The sequence below is a fragment of the Pristis pectinata genome, chromosome 9 (genome assembly GCF_009764475.1).
Source record: "Pristis pectinata isolate sPriPec2 chromosome 9, sPriPec2.1.pri, whole genome shotgun sequence".
In the NCBI taxonomy this organism is placed as follows: domain Eukaryota; kingdom Metazoa; phylum Chordata; class Chondrichthyes; order Rhinopristiformes; family Pristidae; genus Pristis; species Pristis pectinata.
Genome location: NC_067413.1, coordinates 87,313,882 through 87,340,300, shown reverse-complemented (window position 1 = coordinate 87,340,300; position 26,419 = coordinate 87,313,882). Strand labels below are relative to the sequence as shown.

General features: G+C 37.7%; 1 protein-coding gene across 1 annotated transcript in view; it reads left to right on the top strand.

Moving 5' to 3' along the window:
- LOC127574061 (lethal(3)malignant brain tumor-like protein 4) overlaps positions 1-14,946 on the top strand; it is a 238,484-nt gene extending 223,538 nt beyond the window's left edge. Inside the window, exons 22-23 of the mRNA XM_052022685.1 lie at positions 10,008-10,070; positions 14,715-14,946. Of these exons, the coding sequence (XP_051878645.1) occupies positions 10,008-10,070; positions 14,715-14,849 (198 nt within the window). The 3' untranslated portion in view covers positions 14,850-14,946. The remainder of the gene's footprint in view (positions 1-10,007; positions 10,071-14,714) is intronic.
- The last annotated feature ends 11,473 nt before the right edge of the window (positions 14,947-26,419 follow it).

The following is a 26,419-nucleotide window of genomic DNA, read 5'->3' as shown; positions in this document are numbered from 1 at the left end:
TACTCATGCTGTATTGCTAAATGAGAATGGATACAGAACATATATGGCAGCTCAAAATTAGGCATTCATGAGGCATTTTGGGGCAAGACAAGCAGCTGAACTGTACTTCCCCAATTTGTAATCTCTTGTCCTGACATATACCTCACACTACCATTACCAGAGAGTTAGAGGGCCAACCCTGGTTCAATGAGGAATGTGGAAGAGGAAGTCCAATACAGTATCTAAAATGAGATACCAACAAGGTGAAACTGAAACACTGCAATCCCATAACTAACTAACTAAATCAAAACTCTGTTGTCCTATTACCTCCAATTGTGAGTGGAGGTGGAAAATTAACCAATGGACAGGAGGAAGTAGGGGTGTGGGGGGCACACAAAGAAACTTGAAGAACAATCTCATCCTCAGTGATGATGGAGCCCAACATTTGAATGACAAAGAGAAGGCTAAAGTACCCTTCACCATCTTCAGCCAGACAAACCTAGTGGATGATTAATCTCGACCTCTTCCTGAGGTCGCTGCTATTATGGATGCCTGGATTCAGCCAATTTGATTCAATGCTATAATATGAAAACATCCAAGACACTGAACAAACAAAGACTGTGGATCCGGACAATATTCCAGCAAGTAATGCTGACGACTTGTGCTCCACAACTAGCTGCACCTCCAGCTGAGCACCTGCAGTCTCTTGTGTCTCCATGCCTCAACTCTATGGCTCCTCGGACAGCACGTCCCAAATCTACAACAAAAAGGAAAATGGCTGCAAGTGCATGGGAAAGGCACCATCTGAAAGTTCTTCCTCAATCCCCCATCCTGACATGAAATTCTATCGCTCTTTATTGCCGATGGGACCTAATTGCTTGAACATACACTAAAAGCACTGTGGGTATACCTTCACCACAGGGACTGCAGCACCTTCTCATGGACTGCTCAGCATGGGCAGTAAATGCTGGGATGTAGGCATTGCTATCAAGACAACAAATACATCGTAAAAAAAAGCAGGAGATTCTGCTTTGTATAGCTCTAAATCATCCTTTCTCGACTTGAACTGCTCATATTTGGTGGAACAGAGTAAGGATTAAAATAGTTTGGTAGTACAGATGGAAAAAGATCTGAATGGTGTCTGTTGACCCAATTTGCGCGTTTCATACAAGAGATCGAGTTCTAGCTGAAAACTCAGCCGAAAATCAACAGCAGCAGAAAGTAGTCGGGGCTACGATCACAATATTTTCAAACCGTTAAGCCCCTGCTCAGTTTTTAAGTGCAGTTGGAGCAGCAACTAGATGCAAGTTGACCACAAACTGCCTTGGTACTATAAATAGCCAGAACTTCCATACTTATGGCTTTGTGGGATGCATTTCTCATTTGACCATGGTGAACCAGATATCGGCCATGTTTTTTGCAGTGATTTGTACATTTCAAGGTTCATGAGCAAGTCCAGTATGAATGGTTCAGTGCCTTGGGTGGGGCAGGTGAAGAGATATTCCACTATTTCCACTGGCTTTTTCATTCATCTTGGCTTCTCAGTAATTAAAACAGAAAATAAAGCAAATTACTTCATTGTTACATCAGCAGACATTGATAGAAAAGGGTATACCATTTTATTTTCTTTGACAACCCAAGCTGATAGGTCTGAAATTAGAAAACTATCATGGTAGGAAAGGCTGATTTTGAGTAAGATTTCCTAATATTTACTGGAGTTGAGAAGAATACAAGAAATACAAGATTCTGAGTGAGATTGACAAGGTACACCAATTAACTATCCCATTGTTCAGAAAACCCGATGGTTTGGCACCTGGGTCTCTTTAAACTCACCGGGGCCCTGTTCCTGTGCTCCTATTGAACTCACCGCAGCCCTGTTTCCTGCATTGACTTTAAGCTCACCAGGGCCCTGTTCCCACACTCTTTTCAAACTGGTGCCCATTCCTATGCTTCTTTTAAACTCACCAAGGGTCTGTTCCAATACTCCTTTTACATACACCAGGACCTCATTTTAAACTCACCAGGGCCCTGTTTCCAGAGTTCCCTTTAACCTCACTAGCTTTTGTTTCCCACACTCTCATTAAAGCAGCTAACATAATCAGGGACCCCTCCTATCCTGGTCATTCTCTCTTCGCCCCTGTCCCAAGGGGCAGAACATACAAAAGCTTGAGAGCACCTACCACCAGATTTGAAGACAGCCTCTATTGCTCTGTTATCAGATTCTTGAATGGACCTCTCATAGACTAAAAGATGAACTCTTGATCTCCCAATCTACTTCGTCATAGCCCTCGCACTCTATTTGTCTACCTGCACTTTCTCTGTAATTGCAACACTATATTTTGCATTCTGTTTTCTTTTACTACCTCAATGTAATTATGAATGGCATGATCTGTCTGGATGACACGCAAAAGCTTTTCACTGTTATCTCGGTACATGTGACAATAATAAACTAATACCAAATTCACTGATTCTTTGGAAAAATTTATAACACTTTCTAAAAGAAAGCAAATTAAAATTTTGTTTGTGGTATCAACAGAAATAGAATCAATCAGTCCACAAATCTACCAGTCCAAAAATCTACCAGTCCAGCACTACCAAAGTCCCAGGATTGCCAGATTATTGGAGTTTTACTATAGGTTTTGAAAGGCTGTTTCCTCAAGCTGAAGAATCTGGAACAAGGAGCATAATTTTCAATAAGGAGTCAACCATTTAGATCTGAAATTAGAAAACATTTCTTTAGGCAGAGAACTCTGTCTCAGAGGGTGGTTGCTCAGTCAATGAGTACATTCAAGGCTGAGGTCACTAAACTTTTGGACCCTACTCAAGCAGGAAGGCGGACATGACACAGGATCAGCCATGATCTAACGGAATGGCAGAGCAGGCTTGCGGATCCTTGTGACCAACTCGACTCCTATTTCTTATGTTTGAAAAGAAAAAGTGATACCAAACTGAGTTTTATTAGCCCAAAGAATGAGGAAGATAAAGGCCATTGCACAAAAATAATTAAGAATAGTTAATTTGGATTAAACCATATTGGGGATGGATGAAAGAAGGAACAGGAGTTTGCAAATAAAAATGAAGATGCCATTTTTCAAAGTTAAAAAGAATTACCTGGAGTAGGGAGAAAGAATCCCAGAGAGAGTGGCTAGCTTCAAACTACTATTGCAATTCAAAGTGGAAAATTGCAGCAATGGAAAATTGGAGCAATTCTATTACATCTAATAAATTCCCCTTGGTCATTAAAAATGATAAAAAGTGAGATTTTGTGCCTGACACAGAATCTGTAAATAAAGTTCCTAAAATATTGAGCATTCACTTTTATTTTCAAGCACTGGATCTGAATTAATATAAGGAAATCTTCTAATTTGATCAGGTGTCAACAAATAATTTACCTAATAGAAAGATAAATAAATCTGGATTGAAAAAGTCAGTCAAGATTCCCCACTACTAGACAAGAATGGATTGATTCATTCCCTGTCTCTACATAAGAAAAGTTACTGTTCTTTTAAAACCAGCATTAACTTGAAATTATTGTTAACGTTAGCCGCATTTCACATTGATTGTTTAGAAGTTGTCCAATTTATAACACCAATTGCATTTACATAACTGCATCAGGAATCGTGCTTTACCTTTGAGTTGTAATTCTGAAGGCTCCATTCACAGTGCAGAACCTCACTTTCAGCGAATGTGTTGGGTTGATGATACTATAACATTGTAGCCTAATTTTCAGACCTATGTTCATTGTTGGAAGAAATTTGCCTATTTGGTTGCATTGATATATATAGGCAAGTGTGTTTTTTTTTCCTTTGTTAACATTTGATGTAAGCTAAACAAAAACACATTGACACAAAATCATTTTAAAATAATTTGTTGCTATAGATTGTATGATCTGGTGACTATATTATGTCCAGTAAGTTTCAGGATACCTGGAATATTATTCTACCACTGATTCTTCCATCCACTCAGTTAAGAATGGCAAGCTGAAGTTAAAATAGGATGTACTGTTTCTCATACAGTATTATCCAAAAAAAGTGTAGACCTTGAAAGCACAGCTGGTCTCCAAATTATAGACACATGCTGTTTATTTTTATAATGCAAGAAAGTTGGCAGTTCCTTTTACAAAATAAACACAGTTTGTGCGTTTATTAACAGGATAATCTGAGGCAGTACAACATAATGTGATGGTTGCACCTCCCACAAAGCCCCATTCAGTCAGCTGCAAATCAGTAGCATAATTCAGACCTATGAAGAGATTAAAAATGTCTCAAAAAAAGTTTATAAATTTACTGTGGCCAGATTATGCTTAATGTAAACAGTTGTACATTTGTAGCTGGATGTTGAATGCTTTAACATTCTAACATCTCATTGAAATCTCAGTATTCAAAATGACTTCATGATACTTGATGCGTGAAATGCAAGATATGAGGGTTAAACGTGGACTTGTTTATTAATTGTGTTATCATGTTTGTTTTCTGAAATATTATCACATTAGCAAGTGAAAAGAACTCTGACATTGAGTTGATGTTTTGACATTGATACAGGTATATTTCAATTGGTTTGTGATATCATTGATTGATGGCAATTTCAGTTGAAGGTGCTATTGTCAATTTCATTAATGTCAAACTGAAGAATTTTCTACAAACATTGTCAGACTACATTAATATCTTAAGTTGCAGTTACATGTTGATAATCTGAGTTATACTACTGGCAGTGCCAATTACATCAAAGGACTGTGCATGGTTGACATTGCTTGTACTATTGCTCAGACTGTGGCGATAACAGCAGGCCAAAGGTTGGATTTTCTGAGCCTGAGACTTGCCACCAGACTCCCTAAAAACTTTTCCACCTTCTACAGGCAAGTCAGGAGTGTGATGGAATGGGAAGAGCCAACTCCATTAACACTTAAGAACTTAGAACTGTTTAGAATAAAGCAATCAACTTGATTGATAAACACAGAATTCATCATACTAAATTTCTTAATAATAAACAATTTTATAATAAATTAAAAAATTAATTTCCTCCATTACCTTCTCACCATGGCTACATGGTGTACACCTTACCTTCTGATCATTGTACTGTGGGAGTACCTTGATCAGAAGGACTAATGCACTTCAAGAAAGCAGCTCACCACCACCTTCACAATGGGTAATAAAAGCTGGGCTCACCAGCAATGTTTTTTCCTGTAAGCAGATAGAAAATAATTCAACTCATAAACATTCAGATTGGTAAAGCCAGGTCAATGCTGAGGCAGTCATTGTGGAGACCCATCAATGAGTCCAGACTGGGACCCACAGGAAAGCCAGGATATGGATTCTACGCCATCCACCATCTGGCAAGTGGACCTTTAGCCACTGTGGGAAGGTTTGCTGCTCACATATTAGCCTTTTCTCCCAAACCACTACCAAGCACTGTGGAAGACTTTGTTGAATCTCTTACATTTGTCAAGATGTTGAGCCAGCCTTCAAGTTAGTGTCAAAGCCAACCGCAATGCTTCACTTCCCAATGTAGTTGAAACAAAGTATTGAGCCAAAACCAGCCAATTACCTATTATTAAACCCCCACTGGTCCCATAAGTTCATATCTTCCCACTTATCTACAAACAAATGAAAAGATGAGTTGCCTCCCAGCAATAATTTGCAGGAAAATGATGCAGAATAATAAGTTTGATGCAATCCAACGAAAGATAGGAAATGTAACATTTTCTCCTACACCCAATGCAAACTGCAGAGCTTTATTCTTCCTTTCATTCTCATCCCTTTGCAGCAGGCTGCTCAGATCTTTGCTCCAACCTGACCTACTCAAGGATGATGATCTCTACATACTAGAGCCCAAAAGGGCAGTGCCAAATATTGGTCCAACCGCATCTGTGAGAGGCAGGCAGCATATAGGGTACTTGGGAAGGTGAGGGGGTAACAACAGATGGGAAATGAATGTGTTTTGAGTGAGTTGCAACTTCCATGCCCTCTCTTCCCTTTCTACATCTCATGGGCCGACCACATGTTAAAGTGGTGAGTCTCTGGATGCTCCAGTTTCCTCAGGTTTAAAGGTTAATTCGTCACTGTAAATTGCCCCTTAGTGTCTAGACGAAGAGTAGGATCTAGTGGCGGTTGATGGCAATGTGGGAAGAATAAACTGGGATTAATGTAGGAATAATATAAATATATGCTTAAGGACAGTGCTGACTCGGTGAGCTGAAGGGCCTGTTTCAGTGCTGTATGGATCCATGACACTTTGACGCAAGTGAGTGAGAGACTGAGGTGAGGTGAAAAGCGAGGTATCTAACTAGGCTCGCGTGATTGGAGAATTTGATGTTCCATGGAACAGGTCCCTCTGTTCATGGAAAAGACAACATTACAATATCCTGCAACATCAACCCAATACCCTAGAAAGTATGCTATAGCTCCATGCTCAATCTGCAGCCTTTTGTTGGTGTGCTTTGAAGGACTTTAGATACATTGCACATTTTCTGGTAACTTTCAATGATATCCCTTGTCATTGATGGTCCAGTGTGCAACATTGGTATCCAGCTGATGAAGAGCTAAATCCTCCAATCCAGTCTTTAAAACTGTTCTCTTCATTACCATCTGAAGATGTGATTCTGTTACCAGGTAAAAGCTCAACAACTGGTCTAACTGGTCCCACCAAAGTGTAAGCAAGAGTTGCTTGATGACATATCCTCTAAGGATTCATTATCAGGTAATCCATCAACACAATTGAAGGTCCCGTTGGAGAGAAAAAATATGAATTAATCATGGCATAAAAGGTATCAGATTTCACTGAAGAAATAAAATTAATAAAATAAATTGCAAGTCCATAGCTCCCTGAAAGTGACAACACAAGTAGACAGGTTGGTAAAGAAGGTGTATACTTGCCTTTATCAATCAGGGTGTTGACTACAAAAGTTGGGAAGTCATGTTACAAATAGTTAAACTTCGGTGAGGTTCACCTTTGGAGTATTGTGTGCAGTTTGAGTCGCTGCGTTACAGGAAGGATGTGCAGGCTTTGGAGAGGGTGCAAAAGATTCACCAGGATGTTGCCTAGATTAGAGAGTATGAGCAAGAAGGAGTAGTTGGATAAACTTGGATTTTTCTTCTCAGGAGCGCTGGGGCTGAGGGACGATCTAATAGAAGTATTGGTTTATTATTATCACATGTACCGAGATACAGTGAAAAAAGATTTTCTGCGTGCCATCCAGGCAGATCAGGCCATATGTAAGTACATTGAGGTAGTAAAAAGAAAATAGAGTGCAGAATATAGTGTTACAGCTGCAGAGAATGTGCAGTGCATGTAAACAAATAAAGTGCAAGGGCCATGACAAGGTAGGTTGGGAGATGAAGAATTCATCTTTAGCGTATGAGAGGCCATTCAAGAGTCTGATAACAGTAGGATAGAAGCTTTCCTCAAGTCTGGTGGTATTTGCTTGTAAGCTTTTGTATATTCTGCCGATGGGAGAGGGGAGAAGAGAGAAGTATATAAAATTATGAGAGGCATAGACAGGGAGATAGTTAGGGTCTTTTGGAAATATCAAATACCGGAGGGGGAAAGTTTAAAGGAGATTTGTGAGGCAAGCTTTTTACACAGAGCGTGGGAGGTGCCTGGGACCTGCTGCCAGAGAAGTGGTGGAAGCAGATACGATAGGCACATGAACAAGCAGGGCTTCAGGGATATTAATCACATGATGGGATTAGTTTAAATTGACATCATGGTCGGCACAGATATCATGGGCTCTGGGGTCTGTTCCTGTGGCTGTACTGTTCTGTAACCGCATATTGAAGGAGTTGTTGGTCAGGGATTATGTAATTCTATCACCAGCTGGCTGGGAGCTCATCATCTCCAATGGTCAGGGATGCTTTGATGTTGATGACCTTATCATCCCAATCATTTGTGCAATCTGTAGAGGACTATTTCTGGTTTTCTATCTTTCCCTTGAGTGTGGCACTATGGAGTCACAGAGTTATACAGTATGGAAACAGGCCTTGCAGCCCAACTCATCCAAGTTGCCTACCTGAGCTAATCCCATTTGCCTGCATTTGGCCCGTATTCCCCCTAAACCTTTCCTATACAGGTACCTATCCAAATGTCTTCTAAATGTTGTAATTGTACCTGCCTCAGGCAGCTCATTCCACATATCCACTACGCTCTGTGTTCCCCCTTAGATCGCCTTTAAATCTTTCCCCTCTCACCTTAAATCTATGACCTCTAGTTTTAGACTCCCCTTTCCTGGGAAAAAGACTGTGACCATCCACCTTATCTATGCTCCCCTTCTTCCACCATTCCCCACACACACCAACCACCACTACAGATGATCACTCGAACCTAAATATACTGTATCCATGTTGCTCCACTAAGTCTGACTGTTCCTGAGCTGCAACATCTTTTGCAGTTTACCCACTTGACAGGCAGCTTGGTCACTCAGGCTGGTGAAAAATATTTAAAGTTTCCTGAATGTGACTTCTGGACACTGCTCTGGAATCCTGACCCACCAAATTTTGGGGCCTTCCTGATCAGTTTTAGTTCACTATAGCAACACAATGTTGTGCTTACATTGTAAATTTCTAGTCAAACCACAAAGCCAAGAAACAGAACAAACCAATATTCTCAGCAAAAGATAATAATCAGATGTCTTTAAAATGTTGTTGTCTTTCCACATACCGTGAGTAAAAGTCAGAATATCAACAGTGTAAAAATCTCTAGAGATGCCCATCTACTTAATTTCAGTCTGAATGACATGTGTTTTCTGCATCCTGTGCTCCAACAGTAGGTCATCTTCAATTCTTTTCCATTCATTGCAATCAGTAAGTTATGTACACTAACTCTCAGAAACAGAAAAATTATTTCTCCATTATCCATTTTTATCCTGTAGGAAGAAGATCCTCGAGTTCAATGAGTGGTCAACAGCAATGAATGCATTAGATAATGTCTTATTTCACAAACCAGTTCTAGCCTCATTCTGAATCCAACAAATTCTCTTCATCCACCTACCAGTGATCACTACCAATCAGAAACCCTGTCTAATAATTACAGGTTTATCTCATCTGCATATTTTCTATTGCTGCAAGCCCTGGGTCCCCATAATTTGCACACACTGCTGGCAATCCAACCATGATATACAGATCACCCAAATATATTTTGCACAACTACTAACGTTCTGCTCTCTCTTATCAGAAAAGGCGGAACCTAAAGTGAATCAGGTGCTTTTCTGGGATGATTGTTGCAGAGTTCCATATTCTCTAACATCAACACCTAAAATCAAATGTCATGGTCCCATTAATCTCTAAACTTATTGGGTTTGACATTTTTCCAGACTGTAGCAATGTCATATATCAATACACCTGCTATATGCACTTGGATGAAGCAGATGACTAATCCCATATTCATAATGTGCTCCATGAACAACTGAAAGCAGCAGGATATGACACCAGGGTTCATGTACATTTACAGACAACCCCAAGTCCAAAGTTGCAATGCTTGTGCAAATATTGCTTTCTGGAATTAGGCTGGATATTGAGAAATATCAAGGGTTCAGACATGCTATTATCCTGAGAGAGATATCAACCATTTCTCAGTGGTAGCATCCTTGCCCCTGAGTTGGAACTTTGTGGGTTCAAGTCCCTCTTCAGACACGTGAGCAAGGCTGAACTTCAGTCCAGTTCTGAGTGTGTTTTGCACTGACAAAGCTGCCATCTTCAGGATGAGATTTTAAATCAGGGCACAGTCTGTCTGCAACAGACAACACAAACAATCTCAGAATAATCTGGAAGGAGAGGAAGGCTTTAATCACCATTTCCATCCAATAATTATTCCTCAACTAGCATCGGTAAACAAATTAGATGGTTACTTTCGCATTGCTGCTGATGCGACCTTGCTGTATACAAATCAGCTCCTACATTTCCTACAACAATGACACGCACTTTAGAAATACTTAATGAACTATAAAGTATTTTGGAAATCATGGAAGTCCAGAGACAATACAAACAAGCTCATTTTATATTTCAAAATAAATATTCCTTTCTTGTTTCATATTTCAGGTCGCAAACTTTGTGCAGACTCTCCCTGGTTGTGAAGAACAAGCAAAGATCTTCAAAGAAGAGGTAAAAAAAATGAAACCCCCATTTCCTGCAAACTTATTGGTTCACCGTTTGTCACAGTATTGAGCTGGCATGGCTGCTAATTTGACTTTCATTTCAAACATATTCCTTTCAGCAGAGGCACAAGTGACTATGTATTTTAGTTGTAAATGTGACTGGATTTTTCAATTTGCACCTTTATTTCAAGCATTGGTTGCAATTTCTGACCGTCAAGAACCTGGCACCAGTGGGAATTGCTTCTGGAATTTGAAGTATTAAGAAGCAAAAAAATACAAAACCGTTGCTTTTTATAATTAATCAGAAAGTTAAGTTAATGTTTTATTATCTGATGCATGTTGTAATGTCACCTGATATTTAATGCATGTAAAGATAGATTTTCCAACTCTTTCTGTTCAGTAACTACATTGACCACTACAAACGAAAAATGGAAAATTGTGGCATAAACTAGAGCACCTGCAAAATGAATTCCAGTTACTTAACTTGCACTGGATGGGAAAAGGAAAACGTCCTACCTAAATCTGTTTGGACTGGGACACGGATCTCCATGATGGAATTTCTGATTCAAAAGCTTTTTGGGTAGTGGCGATGCTATGTGCCATAATTATATTTGAATAATTCAGACCTCATCAAATTTTTTGTGTTTTTTAAAATGTTTTCAATTTTTGTAGGTAATTGTGGCAATACAAGAAATAGAAACAGTGATACCAGGGACAGCAGGAGAAGTAAAACAAGTGCGAGGAAGTAACATGAGAATGTATGAATGCCTAGTACAATTCGGATCACTGAATCTACTTTATTAATGAGCAAGTCATTCATATAAATTTGTAGAAGGTAGAAGATTTTCTGCAGGATATATTTAATTTACTTTGTGAAATTAGATGTGGCAACAGATTGGTCATTTGCAGACAGAATTATCTCTTCTAAATACCAAAAATAGTGTTTCCAGAATTCCTCATTTTAGAGCTTTTTTTCCTTTATCCAAAATACAACTCAACACTAGTTACAGCTTATAAAGTAAGATAGCCAAAATAGACAGTGAGCACATTGGAACCTGATTTCAGACTAAGAGCCATTCTGTATTGCATCAAGAAGAATATTATGGATATTCCCAGTGATGCAGTGGGTAATTTTCACCATCTTTCTTTAGACAGTAATCTGACACCTGGTGGATTTCCACAGATTCCAGAACCCACACAATTTCAACTTCTACTGTAGCAGGTTACTGGCCTAAGGATGTTGGGGAACATTACCCCATCTAACTACTGGGGAAGTCTTAAAGTATTTTCCTTGATGGAACACAAAATCATTCTTACTTGGTTAATAGATTATAATCTATTTATAACGAGTGTCCCCTCACGTACTTTATATGTTACAGTGACATTAAAAATTTGCTCTAGGGATTTAAGCAGCAAGTAGCTGAGCTGTACAGATCAGTCATGTCCTAAATTCAGTCCTTGTACTGAGGTAACTAATCTCATTCACGAAGATGTTACAATAGGCCTCTGATCAGCAAGCTAAGACAGAAAATTGGCTATCGTTCCTATTCCTTGTTGCAGTCCTGCTAGAAATGCAGATGTGTGATTATTGGTCCGTTATTACAGCTTCAGGGGTAAATAATCTCTCATTACTCACCATAAAGTTTCTACACAAAAATAGTTGCCATTTTAGGCCTTTATAAAATGTAGAGGGAAGAAAATTAAAGATTGGTGAACAGTAGAAGTGGAAGATTATGTTCCATTTAATTACTATTTAAAATTCATTAAGATAAACATTGCAACAATGAGTTTTCATGACACTTTTGCATGTTTATCTATTGTGTTCATATAAAATATGCATTGTTGTGTGTGTGATTATTAGAATTCACTGAATTATATATTTGATTTTAATGTTGTTCAAACAATTGAGTCTATTCATTAACATTTGCATTGATGTCAACAAAAGTCCCAATTAAGAATAATTTTAGTGTTCAGTTTAATTACCTAACAATAAGTTTAAAGGATAAAAAAGATAATTAAATTCCTTTTGTACTGTGTAAAACCTATGTAAATGATTGAGTTAATTATAAGTACTTTTGAAATTTGTTCCCATAAGAATACACACAGAAAAAATGTGCTGTGGCTGGCAGGAAGATTATAATAAATATCTGACACATGACTCTGATAGTTCCCACCTGTGACAAAGGAAGTAAAATGTGAATGGTGTAGAAGAGATAAGTTAAACAGGGCTCAACATCACTCAGTTTCCTTTCCTTCCCATACTAACCACCTCAGTTGCAATAGTGTTAATAAGGCACAATTAATAAATTAATACATTGCATACTTAGAATAAATAAATGACAGGCTTTCTCACCCTAATATTAGCTGGGATATAATCAATGTAAAAAGTATAAGAGCACAAAGTTCAAGGAACTTTGTTAATCAGTATGCAGCAAGCTTGACAAATCTGGATGTAGCTTCAAGTTCTAAAGTTGGGCAGGTGTAAGGAGTACGAGCAGCAGAGAAGCTTTACCGTCGTGATCATAATTCAGTTGGCTTTGTTATGGAAAAGGACAAAGATAGGAGTAACATTTTTAAAACTGGGGGAATTCAAATTTTACTAAGCTAAGAATTGATTTAGTAAAAATGAACAAGAAATATAGCTACTTAAGGTAAATTGCTGTCAGATCAATGAGTGCCTTTCAAAAAAAAGAGGGACTCCTGGTCTATAATCCATTGGATGGTAGAATGCATGGAGAGTAATACAAGAGGAAAAGGAAAGTCTGTGTCAATTCCGAAGAGCATAGGAGATGTAGCAGGAAGGAGGGGGCATGAAAAAATACAGGCAAGTAAAATCAGAGAAAGCCTAAATATGTTTTATAATTCCATAGAGAATAAGAGGATGACTATGGAAAGAGTAGGCTCTGTTAGGGTTCAAAAAGGTGTTCTTTGTGGAGGTGAAAGACGTGAGCAAGATTCTTATTGAATATTTTCTGGCTGTCTTCAAAATAAGGGGTTGGGGTGGGGGGTGGGGGCAATGCTGATGTTGCAGTTAAATCAAACAAGTGTGAAATGTTGGATGGGATACATTTATTAAGGGAATACCAAAGAGGTTATCCTTTGTTACAAATGAACTATTCTTCTAGATGTCATTCTCTTCAAATAATCATGGATTCGTAAATTATCATAAAATAGCTACCAGACTAACGGTTTCTTATGACTAAATAAATGCAGATGGTATATTCAACACAATGCCAAACTTGGAGTGTTGTAAGCTCTTAGGTATGAGACTTTTATATTCAGACTCCATGAGGACCAATCCTTGTCTTCATTAGCCAAGGAAGGACTTAAGGTAGCATTTGTTCAGTGGTATCTTCTTTTATAGTCTCACTTTTCAATCAACCTTTGCTCCTTAAACCCTCTCTTACTGATGAAATTGGTGATGTGGGTGCAGTGGGGGGCTGAGAACACTGAGCACATTGTGTACACTTGCATATCTCACCAGGTCTTCTTGGATACCTCAAAACAGCCGTGAAAAATGTTACCTGCAGAAAGACATGCAAGATAATATTTAATAGGCAGAACTTTCCTATTCACTGGCTAAAAAAAACAGGCATACACTGTGAAACAGTATCAGTCACATTGCTAAATTCCAGTGTGCCTTTATACCTGTATATAGTGAATGAGTATTGGGAAGCAGACAAATAAGAAAAAGCATTGTACTATCCCTGAGCTGGAGAAGGCACAATATCACCTCTCTCACTCCTCTCAATATATCTTTCAAATTTTATATGAAGTGAAGCTTTTCTGCCAGTACTCTAACATACATGTTTTTCTTCAAAGACTCATGTAAATTTGTATCAAAGGATGAGACCATTCAGTTCATTGTGTCCATGTCCTTCTGTGTCAGTGAATTTTAGAACTAGAAGCAAATGCCAGTGGATTTTAGAACTAGAATCAAATGCCAGTGTAATAATGAACCTGATACTAGTGTGACTTATTCTAATGATGATAAAACTTTTAAGAGTGCTCTATTAAAAAAAAGTTAAGGGTCAGAAATTACACTATCCTTCCCTGGAATCTTTGTGGTCCACATCCATTAGTTCTCCATTAAGCAAAAATGTAATGAGAATAAAAATTTGAAGAAGGCGGTGTCAGTTAACTATTCAACCTGTGCAGGTTAGGAGGCTGCTTTTTGTTAGAAACAACTTGTGCATAGAACTTGCAAAGTTTCTGCACAGCAAGAGCTATATATTTCATTGTCATCTACAAAATCTGTCCTGCAACAACGCTTGTGATTGTGTGGAAGAACTGAAAAATCACCTCCATGCAATGGTATAGCTGTATTAAGTTTCAAATTTGTGGCATGGATACTTTATATAGATACTCTGACTTGTCAATATTCCTGAGGCTGATTAGCATATGCAGATTTGTTCCCAGGAACTCTGGAAATGGGCAATAGTCTTCTGCCACCTTCTCCAGCACATTGTAGACTGCTATTTGAAGTAACTTTGCCTAAAGAGGACAATCTTTCTGGATACTGGTCCTCAACCTGGATCACAGTATATTAATTGTGGCTTATGAGATGACCAAAGTTGATAATGAAGTTCCACTTAATTTGAGTTGATAAATTAAATGTTGTTTGACCAACAATTTTTGTTCTGTTTTACAGCAGATTGATGGAGAAGCATTCCTTTTGCTGACGCAGATGGATATAATTAAGATCATGAGCATCAAATTAGGCCCAGCCCTGAAGATTTACAACTCCATTTTAATGTTTAAGAATTCTGAAGATGATTTGGAATAGATATTGAGGATTAGAAAGGACAGTTGCTAAACAATGGTATTCTTTTTGCTAATTAATAAAAATGAATCTCTAGTTATGAATGGCACATAAAACTGTAGATCAATTTATCAGCAAGATTAACAGGGTACACAGAGATATTATGACTTATTGTTGATTTAAAGAAATGTTAGTTATAAATACTTGTTAAGAAAATAAGGTGAAGTCAATAAATTGTGAATTAATTGGATATGATCCATTTGGAAGTTGTATTTGTACAGTGGACATGTAAAACATTTTCCATGCTATTGAGATCAAATTATAATTTTACAACATAAAAAGCTAAAAACAACAGAGTTGGGCAAAAGTATATGACAACCTGTGAGATGACATGTTTTAAGTACAATATGATCTATGCACTTTAAGAGTGTTGAGTAAATGGATGTTATCCAGAACTTGGAGTATGGCAGGAGATGACCTGCAAACAAGAGCACAATTAATCACATTGAAATAGACTAAAATTAAATTCTCAGTCATACTTGCAAACATATCTTTGGCTGTTTAGATAGTGAAATATCTTGCAAATGTAGTTTATCATTTACTACCGTGATTTGTATCTTTAACTCATTTTACTGCTTCAACAGAACAATATAGAAAAGGTCCTCCCTATTAACAATAGCCTGAGTGATGCTAGCCTATCTCTTCACTCTGATCTTGGCACCCCAGCAAACATAACTAGAGGTAGTGACGTTAGCAGAATATTATGAAAGTTCTTGTATCCATTCCATTTTTATTGCCACAAAACAAACTAGGCCACTCTCTACTACACATACAATGCCAAATCTTCACCAAGAATGCAATGAATTACGGTACAAACCAAAGTACATCAGAATGTGATTTTGTCAAACTGGCCCGACAGGATAATTCATGCATTAATTTCCTTTAATCATGCATTGTGCTGTTTGTTTGATAATTATCATTTATAAAGGTTATAGCTTGCATCCTCCCTAAACTTGCAATTCATACCTATTGGGAAACCAACAGTGCCAAGACTCCAAATGAGTTTGTACCAATACTGAGTTAATGAATTATAAAACTCTCCTGTTTTCTAAAATGTCACAGAGCTCTTTTTTCAGCTTTCAGAGCATATTCTTGATGCATTCCTGTGGTATTGAAAACTTACCTCTAAAGGGACAAAGTGCATTGTTGTCATAAGTAATGTGCTCTTAATAGGCCATGAGCTTAGTAATAAATTAGTGTTTCTTTAGAAGAATATTTGTGTTTTGAAGTAATGAAATCCAACTGCATTGAGATGTTGCTTGCTTTTATGATGTGGTTGCATTATGATTTGTATTCTCAAGTTGTGGGGCTTTACTGTTTTGTATATTATGTTTTATTGTAGTGATGTGTTCTTTATTTATACTTGCAGAGCACTTAGTTATTCCAAAGTGCTATACTTTACCTTTTGAGATTTTTCCAATGTAAAATATGTTTTATTATGCATTGTATAAGTAATATATACAATATCTATAATGGGTAGGGCATGTTCATTCTCAAAACAAATAGTTGATTATAATCCACAAAATATCGTCAAGATGGAACAAATAATTTTTAAAAAATAAATATTTTACAGAGCAGGAATGCAATATGGTGTATATCAAAGTCTGGTGTCATTTGGGGGGCAGGTGGAGGTGTTTCATATCGAGAAGCAACGCTACACTATACTATTTTTCCCTTAGCCAGCCTTAGTTTTTGTGTATAGCTTATGATGTAGCACACAGTCAGCATTGTTATTGTTGTAACACACACAAAATGCTGGAGCAACTCAGCAGGTCAGGCAGCATCCATCAAGGTCTCGATCTGAAAGATCAACTGTTTATTTCTCTTCATGGATGCTACCTGATCTGCTGAGTCCCTCCAGCATTTTGTGTGTGTTGCTCAGGATTCCAGCATCTGCAGAATCTCGTGTCATTGTTATTGTTGCGTTTGTTTAAATTATCCAGATGTGTACAAGACTTTATGAGAGAACTGGGGTATGAGAATAAACTTAATGGATATATTTGATTTTATACTTTTTCAAAGTATAGCATATGGAATAAAAAATAAACCAGTTTTAACAGTTACATCTATTTTTGTGGTGAACCTATTTTATGTTTATTTTTAAAACCAAATTAAAAATGGATGTAGTTCTGAAAAAAAGTTTTGTAAATTAGTTTCTCTCTGCCTTGGCATCATCTAAAACTCAAAAATGTGTCTGACAATTTGTGCCTTGTCATTTCCTGTGGAATTTGGTAGCTAAAGAAACAATCTGTATAAATCAGGGCAATTTGAAAGAATTCCGATTACAAATATCAGGAAATATTATGGATATAAAATATAAAAAATACAAAGATTTGGCTAAAACTTCCAGATAAATTAACAAAAATTTTCTTGGTTATTGCTGGAAGTTACATGTATGGAGTTTTTTTTTTACAGACAGTGACAGAGCACATCTTTTATAATATTTATATGATTTAGGGTAACTGATGTGACAGCCTAAGAATTCTTACACGACAACATCACCAGCGATTACATATTACCCTTTGTATTGGTGCTGACAATGGAGGCTTCAACAAAAAAACCTCAGATGCTTCAACTTAGTGTTCAGAAGAGGTGGAAAAATAGCATGAATGCTTTTTATACTGTGACTGTGTTTGTTACTATACTTGTCACTATTACTAAATTTCCTTTTCAGTGAACAAAGCCATAAACTTTAATTCACTATCTTGCTAAGTCCAAAACACCTCAGTTCATGAAGCTTGCTATATTTGTTTGATAGTGTCTGTTATTTACATGTTAAAAATCATTATTAAAAAAATAACTTGTGCAGGGAATGTTTAAAAATAATCTTTTATTCTGGCATGCTGTATCTTATCTCCAGTTACATTTATTAACTGTGATAATTATCAAAAGTGAGCTTGCATTTTTTTTAAATAAAGTCCTGTTAAGTTCAAACTTTCTGGAATGCTATAGACTCCTTTCCATGGTGTATTAGTTTTAACTTGTCATCTGATACACACAGTAAGCTTGGTGAAACAATACATAATGTGTCCAACTTCACAGTTTTGCGTCTTATTTTTTTAAAAAAAAGATCTTAACCCTGAATTTCCAAAGACAGAGCAACCTGGCACTGTAATTTCAAGGACTTACCAGTGGAAAATACATGAATAACCATGGATGCTGTTGCTTATGGAATTCTACCAAGATCAAGCAAAATTTGTACACTGTTATTTTCTTCTGAATGGCATTCAATCTTACTGAAAGTCAAGCCACCATTCCATACTCAATCAAGGGTCTATACTTTGTATAATTATTCTTACAAGAGATGTGGCTATCCTTAATAATGCCTAATTGATCTTGAATTAAGACAGTTAAGAGTCAATCAATTGATGATTCTGAAATCACACTTAGGCTGGATTTGGTAAGAATTCCAAATCACCTTTACTTAAGTAGTGAACCAGGTGTGTTTTTTCTGAAGTTTCATGATTCATGGTACTGACACCTTTTTCCAAATTAATTACATCAGTTTATATTTCCCAACTGCCAGGGTGGAAATCAAACTCTTGTCAGGATCAATATGGGCTGTCCCCATGTTACAAACGCCCACATATGAACAAGCTCCCAAAATATTATTAAATTCAAAAGTCCAACATATGTACATACATTTGTTCCGACAAACAGCAAAACTAGTTTCCTCTCTTGTTCAACTTTTAATAATCCTTCTTTCTTATCAGTCTTATGTGCTTTTGATGCCATTCATTACAATACTATGGAGCTATGGTTACCATACAGTGATTTTTTTTTCCCGACATGGACAAAATTGACTTATAGACATATGCAAAAACAGAACCCATTTGTTATCCTGGGTCGGCCTACAGTCCAGGCCTCAAGATGCTGATCCCATTGGCTGTTAAGAGGGTGTCATTTAAACTGGACTGAAGCCAGTATCCTACCAAATTGAAATAACTAGGAGTACAGATAGGGCTGTAAACTAAAATGGCGAGGCCGGGAGGGTTGGGGGGTGGGGTGCGGAGTAAGAGTTGGAGGAGGATGATGGTGTTTGGTTTCAGCTAGGAGAAATTTAATAACCTGAGATTTACAAGGTAATGTCAAGGCAAGGGAACATTGTAGTGATTTTGGCAGGGTTAAACAGATTGTGTCATAAAGGGATGGAAAGTTTAATGATCACAGTGATTAAGCAAATGGGTCCAAACGGAGAACTGTAAATAGTCAAAGTTAGAGCTACTTAATATAAGAAGCATTCATAACTTGATAGGTGAATCAGTTGCATAAATGGCTCTAAATGGGATTGAACTGACTGCTGTAATGGAGATGTGTGTTGCAAAGGGAACAAGATTGAGAACTAAATATTCCCAGTAGGCACCTTCTGAAACGACAAGAAAATTGGAACAGTGACTTTTTTTAAAAAATGACCTAAGAGCAGTGTCAAGAATGAGTTACATTAAGAGGATCATGAAGTGAAATCAAACCTGGATGGAGGTTATAAATAATAAGAGACAGCAGTAGGAGTATTTCTAAGTCTCAGGAATGTAGCTACACCATTGGACAGTATTATTAAGAAGTAGCAAGTGTTCACTTACATTCAAAACTTCTCAGATAATGAAGCAGTCTGTGCCTGTGTGCAATGATGCCTTGAAAACATTATGGCCTCAAAGATGACAAGCATCACGTGTGCCACACAGATATCACACAATAAAATCTACCACACAACAGAATCCAACAAATTCCTCATCAACTTCCTTGCATTACCATCATCAAATTCTCCAATATCAACTTCATTGGTCGTCATCATTGATCAAATATTTAGCTGAAGTGGAGCTTGTTTTTTTTAATTGTGCCTTCCAGAAGCCAGATTGTCTCGCTGTCCTCAATACAACTCCCCCGCTTATGGTTCAGTGTGGGGTGGGCACTCATTTTTTTGGATCATTAATGAGCTTCACTGTGCTGAAGAATCCATACGATGTAGCAAAAGCTAATTGATGGACTTTCTGCACTCTTTGCACCCACCATAAGCTCTTTACGTCACAAGATTTGAACCATGGCTACCATGTGCTTGAAGAATTGTTTATTTCCCTTGAGGTAGGATGGAATTTCCATTCTAAGAATGTCTTGTGTTTGTGATTAATTAGCTCCTGATCAGTCTCATCATATTAATCTCAATGATTTCAGGTAGAGAACTTGAACTTCTTTACAGGTGCTAATTATGGTGGATGAGACAAAGGAGATTTTCTACTCTGATCTTGAGAAAACCTTGATCTGAATTCTACATAAACAGAATTTCTTGAGCAATTTTGGGGTTGGAAAGAACATAAACTCTCAAAAGGTGTGATTGACAACAAAGGAGTAGTGCTAGCCAACTCAAATAGACATGGTCCAGAAAATGTGGATGCTATGTGACTCTGGTTGATTAGAAAATCTTTCTTTGCAGGTTCTCTAAGACCTACGTTGACTTTCTTGTGGCAGCATTTCTGTGTGTTTAGGAGCTGGCTGTTGGAAATAACAATCAATTAGGCGATGGTCAAGCCAGCAGTAATCATATGGTACAAGTGCTGCAGATATTCTTGTAATCTCTCACTCAGGTGATAATCTAACAAGTGTCATACCTGGATTGTGAGTGTTGTCATGAGATCTCTTACTTGTCTCTCTGGTGAAGCAGGATGCTGGTTACATCAAGGATATATTCCATGCACTTCACCAGAAGGAGGACTCTGTTTTAGTTGGCTATTGCTTCTCCTTTGTTGGGACATGCTGTGAAGGGTTTGAATTGCTTCATCATAACTTTTTAAAGCTGTATTAATAAATAATGATAACTAAACACTATGAGTTCAGTTAATCAGAAAATTCTGTTCTTAATCACTGTAAATTCAATTTTTGTTCAAAATATAATTGCCATGATTTAATACCAATAAATAATCAATATATTTAAAATTATTCACTTTGGGATGAAGTATACAAATAATTTTAATCAGTGGCATGCTTAAGAAATAGCACTCGCACTTAAGGTTCTCAAAGCTTTACATCACTGGAGTTTTCCTTACAATATTTTTAGTTAGGCTGTTGAATAATTGCTTCAGATCAATTGACATGACATTGATTACCATAATGGTACAAGAAAGTAAATGATATTGGCCTTGATTTTTTGTTAGATCTTGCCTTTCTTATGTTCCTATGCCTTAATTATATTGAATTGAAATTTCTTTATTCATTATGTACAGTTCCTGGGAATGTGTTTGTTTAGATTCTATGAACTTATTTTTAATGAGAGGATGAAACTAGTATTCATCTTCATAAAAATATCAGTAAAACATAATTCCTGCTTTTTGAAAAAAATAGCAAATCATTAATTTATTTAAAATATTTGTAATATTTATCCTGGAGTATCACCAATAAAGAAAAATATCGTAACTTTGCTTCAGGCATGGGATAAAGAAAAATAATTAATAGCTATAGGTTTTCTTAAATTATTTAATATAAATAATATTTCCCAGGATATCTCTATAAAGCCATGCTGAACAAAAGTGGATTGCTGCTGAACTACTGGGAAAACAGATTACAGAAACTCTCTGCAGCTGTTTAGTAACATTATTATATGCTTTCAGTATTTTTGCATTAACTGGACTTTGTATGAAATCCATGCATTTTGTGAAAAAAGAATGACCATGTGAATTAGATTTAACATATAATGATTTTTATGTATATGCAACCAAACCATGACAATCATAATTTGGACAAAAATAGAATTTAAAGATTTATAATAATTATGGGAATGTTCTATTTAATCTAATTCATAATGTTTAGTTACCATCACTTATTAATGTAGGTCAAAAGGTTAGAATGACATTTATGTTTAACTAGGAACTTCAATATTAAATGTCAGTTTAAAACTATTCTGCATTTTTTTGCTCCAAATGCTTCTAGCTGTCATCCGACCTATAAGCATTAAACTTTCTCAGTGCTCCTCTAATTACCATTGATACATTTCATTTTATATCCCTGTGTTAGTATAGATTTGTTTACAGAGTGGGATTACACCTTATAACTGTCCAATTCTCAAACACCAACAGGAAGCTCAAAACCTGATTCTAGGTCAGGCTTTCTCTGTAAAAGTTAACCTATTTTGAATTCCGAGAGTGAAACTATTCATCATTAAGAACACTAATAGCAACACGGTTAGTGAGCACTAATTAGAACATAGAACAGTTCACCACAGGATGGCCCATGATGTTATGCCTAACTAATTAAGCAAATGACACCTAATCCCTCCTGCCTGCACATGGTCCATATCCCTCCATTCTCTGCATATTCACGTGCCTATCTAAGAGCCTCTTAAATGCCTCCATCATATCTCTACCACCACCCCTGGCAGCAAATTCCATGCACCCACCACTCTCTGAGTAAAAGAATCTGCCTCACACATCTCCTTTGAACTTTTCCCCTTTCACTTTAAGTGCATGCCCTCTACTATTACACATTTCGACCCTGGGAAAAAGATACTGGCTGTCCACTTTATCTATGCTTCTCATAATTTTATAAACTTCTATCAGGTTTCCTCTCAGCCTCCACCACTCCAGAGAAAACAACCCTAGTCTGTCCAACCTGTCCTTATAGCAAATGCCCTCTAATCCTGGTAGCATCCTGGTAAACCTCTTCTGCACCCTCCCCATAACCTCCACGTCCTTCCTATAATGGGGTGACCAGAATTAAGGAAACACTACAAGTATAATGCAAATGTCAAAATGCTCAGATCTTTTACAGGAGACACAACAAACCAGATCTGTGATCAATTGACAGTTTGAATTGAAATGTATAGTTTGTTGGAATGAATATTTTCTACCAATTATTTCAATTTTGTATGCTGTATCTTTTCAAATGAATTCAAGTGGAGTGGAAATGATAATAAAGGGAATTGAGAGAGAAAAATGACCAAATGGAAATGGGCTCCAGTTTTGTTACTCTCCCCTGTGATTATTCTTGCAGGTTCCCATCCCCATGCCAAGCTGGTTTACATCCTCGCCAAATGCACGAGCAAACCCCCTGCCAGGTTATTGGTCCCTGTCTTTTTGAGGTGTAACCCTTCCAATTTGTATACGTCCCATCTGCCCCAGAACTGGTCGCAAAGTCTCTAAAATCTAAAGCCCACAGTACCGTACCGTCTCTCCAGCCATTTACATTTGATCCAAAGGTAAGTACCAACTTAGTAGCCTGACATCAGTAGTAGGAAAATGCTGGAATCAATAATTTAAGATATATCAAGACACTCAAAAAAAAAGTACTATTGATCAGAGTCAACGTGGATTTATGAAATCACATTTGACTAATCTATTGTGAGTACTTTGAGAATGAACCTAGGAAACCAGATGAGGGGAAACCAGTGACTGTGGTGTATTTGGATTTCAAAAGGCTTTCAATAAGGTCACAACAGATTTCTGAACAAGGGTAGACATTTGAAATTGAGGGTAATATAAATCACGGATTGAGAATTGATTGAGATAGAAAACAATGAATAGGAATAAATGGGTCCTCCTCAGGTTGGCAGCCTGAACCTAGTGGGGTACCATGGTGATCAGTGCTTGGGGTCCTACAATTCACAATCTATATACAGACCATCCACAGATAACAAGCAGATTCCATTTTTACCAATGTTCGTAAGTCAATTCTGTCCATAAGTCAGAAAAAACACAATATCATTCAATATGGTAACCAACCTCCACAATATTTTAATACGTGGCCTCAAAAGCACATAAGACTGATAAAGAACAATTACTAAATGTGGAAAGAGAGAGGAAACCCTTCCTTGCAAGATGGCGCTAGAGTGCGGCAACTCATTGCAAGCTGCTCTCTGCAGATCTACTCATTACTTTTACTCTAATCGTTCTACCTCAATGCACTGTGTAATGAATTGATCTGTACGAATGGTATGCAAGACAAGTTTTTCACTGTACCTCGGTACAAGTGACAATAATAAACCAATACCAACTAGTTCTGGCGATTGTATGAACAAATGTTTGTGTGTCCGTCGGACTTTTGAATTTAATAAAATTATGGGAGTTTATTTGAATGTAGGGAGTGTCCATAAACTGAGCGTTCTTAACCCGGGGATGGCCTGTAACTGGTCTGGATGAAGAGATTAAATGTAATATTTTCAACTTTACTAATGACAAAAATCCAAGTGGGAATATGAACAGAGAATGAGATGCAAAGAGGCTTCAATGGTATACAGACTGGTTTCTGCAATGGTAGGCCTGTCATTTGAGAAGAGATTGAGTAGGCTAGGAACCTAGTTTCTAGAGATTAGAAGAGTGAGAGTTGACCTGATTGAAATGTACAAAATGGTTGAAGAGTCTACTACAGGGGGTCACAGTCTCAAAAACAGGGCTAAGCCATTTAGGGCTGAATTGAGCAGTCATTTCTTCACCCAAAGTGTGGTGAATCTTTGGAGTTTTCTGCTCTGGAGGGCTCAGTCATTGATTCCATTCAAAACAGAGATTGGTAGATTTCTGGATATTAAAGGAATCAAGGGATAAGAGGATAATGGTGGGAAAGGCAGAAAAATAGCTATCATCTTGTTGAACACTGTAGCAGCTTGAGGGGCCACATGACCTCCTATTTGTTATGGAACTGTGATGTGGGTGAATTCCTTTAGTTCATTGACTCCTATATGATAGATTTTCCTCATCTATCATATCGACAGGTGATGCTATTGGTAAATTAGTGGAAAAGTAATCCTAAATCTGGACAAAATTTCCACTATGGCAGTTGTAGAATTTAAATTCAGCTAATAATCTGGAATTTAAAACAAACTAGTCTTGGTGGCCACAAAACTACCTGACATTTGTTTATAAAAAACATCTGGTTCATTAATCCCTACAGGGAAAGAAACCTGCCTTATGTGACTCCAGGCCCCAGCAAAACTCTAAACTGTCTTCTGAAATGGCCTAAATCACTACATTAAAACAGAAAGAGGACAAAATTGTACAACCCACCAACGTCAGTCTGGTTACTGAATTAGAATGGCAAAGTTACCCAGCACAATCAACCTCACACAGTCCTCTTCATGAATATTTCAGACTGGTATCTAACTGGGAGAGCCATCTCAAAGACTACTAACTTCGTCATACTCACAGAATTATACCCTACAGACAGCTCCAAATTCATAATCCTGGCAGGACAGGCCCATCTGCAGTGCTGGTACCAAGGTACATTGGCTTCAGTGACTCCTCAACATTGGTGCCAGCCCCCAACAAGTCTCATAACATCAAGGCCAACTTAATCCAGTGTTCCTGCTCCTGATTACCACCTACCAGCTTCCCTCAGCTAGAAAGATGTCTGAAAGTAGCAAGGACATAGAATGGATTCTGGCTTGAGGACTTTGGTGTCCGACACCAAAGGTAGCTTGGAAGCAATGCTACTGACCAGGCTGGCCAAGGCCTGAAGGACATAACTGTCAGATTGGGTCTGTAGCAGGTAGTGAGTTAACCAACACAAGGGATAAACCTACAACTTGACACATGAATGATAGAAAAATAAGGGGCTATGTGGGAGGGAAGGGTTAGTTAGATCTTAGAGCAGGATAAAATGTCGGCACAACATTGTGGGCTGAAGGGCCTGTACTGTGCTGTAGTGTTCTATGTATCCTTGCCCACTGCACTGTCCTTGTGGAGACTGTGCTGTTTCACATTGAGAACACCTTCAAGTTGTGTAACACTGCCATAAAAACAAATCCAGCAGGACAAAACAAGGCATCCAAGAGGTAATGTGAACCATCAGAAATAGCAGAAATATATTTTACTGCTAACACGTGGCTTCAGGGCCTAGCATATCCCCTCCGCTATCATTACAATCAAGACAGGGGATCAACTCTGGTTGAAAAGGAGTGTAGAAAAGCATGCCAGCAGCAGCATCAGACAAACCTAAAAATAAGGTTCCAACCTGGTGAAGCTGTGACACAGCTTCCCCAAAGGCCCCCTCCCCCCCCCCAACCCACCAACCTACCACCATCAGAGAAGTCAGTCTTCAACAATTTGATACACAACACTTGATATCAAGAAACAGTTGAGACCACTGAATACAACAGAGACTATGAGACCATGCAAGTTGTAATACTGAAAGCTTATTCTCCAGAATTAGCCACATTTCTAGTCTTGCTCTTGTAACAGTTTCAAAACTAGCATCAACCCCTCGACACGGTCGTGCCCTTCAAATGGCAGTTACTTGCCAATAGCCTGCTCACTGATGATCACTTTGTGGTTCACTGGGACTACTCAGCTCTGGAACTTGCTGCAGCCTTGGTCCATACATAGACCTAAGATCTGAATTCCAAGCACGAGGTTTAAATGACTGTCTTTGACATCAAAGCAACTTTAACTGAGTGTCGCCTTGTGAGCCCTGATAAAAATGGTCAATGGGTATCAAGGGAAAAAATATTTTAGTGGTTGGACAAAAGAAGATGGTTTTGGTTGTTGGAGATCAACTATCCCAGTGCCAGCACAACACTGCAGGAGTTTCTTACTAGATGTAGGTGTACTAGGTGTACA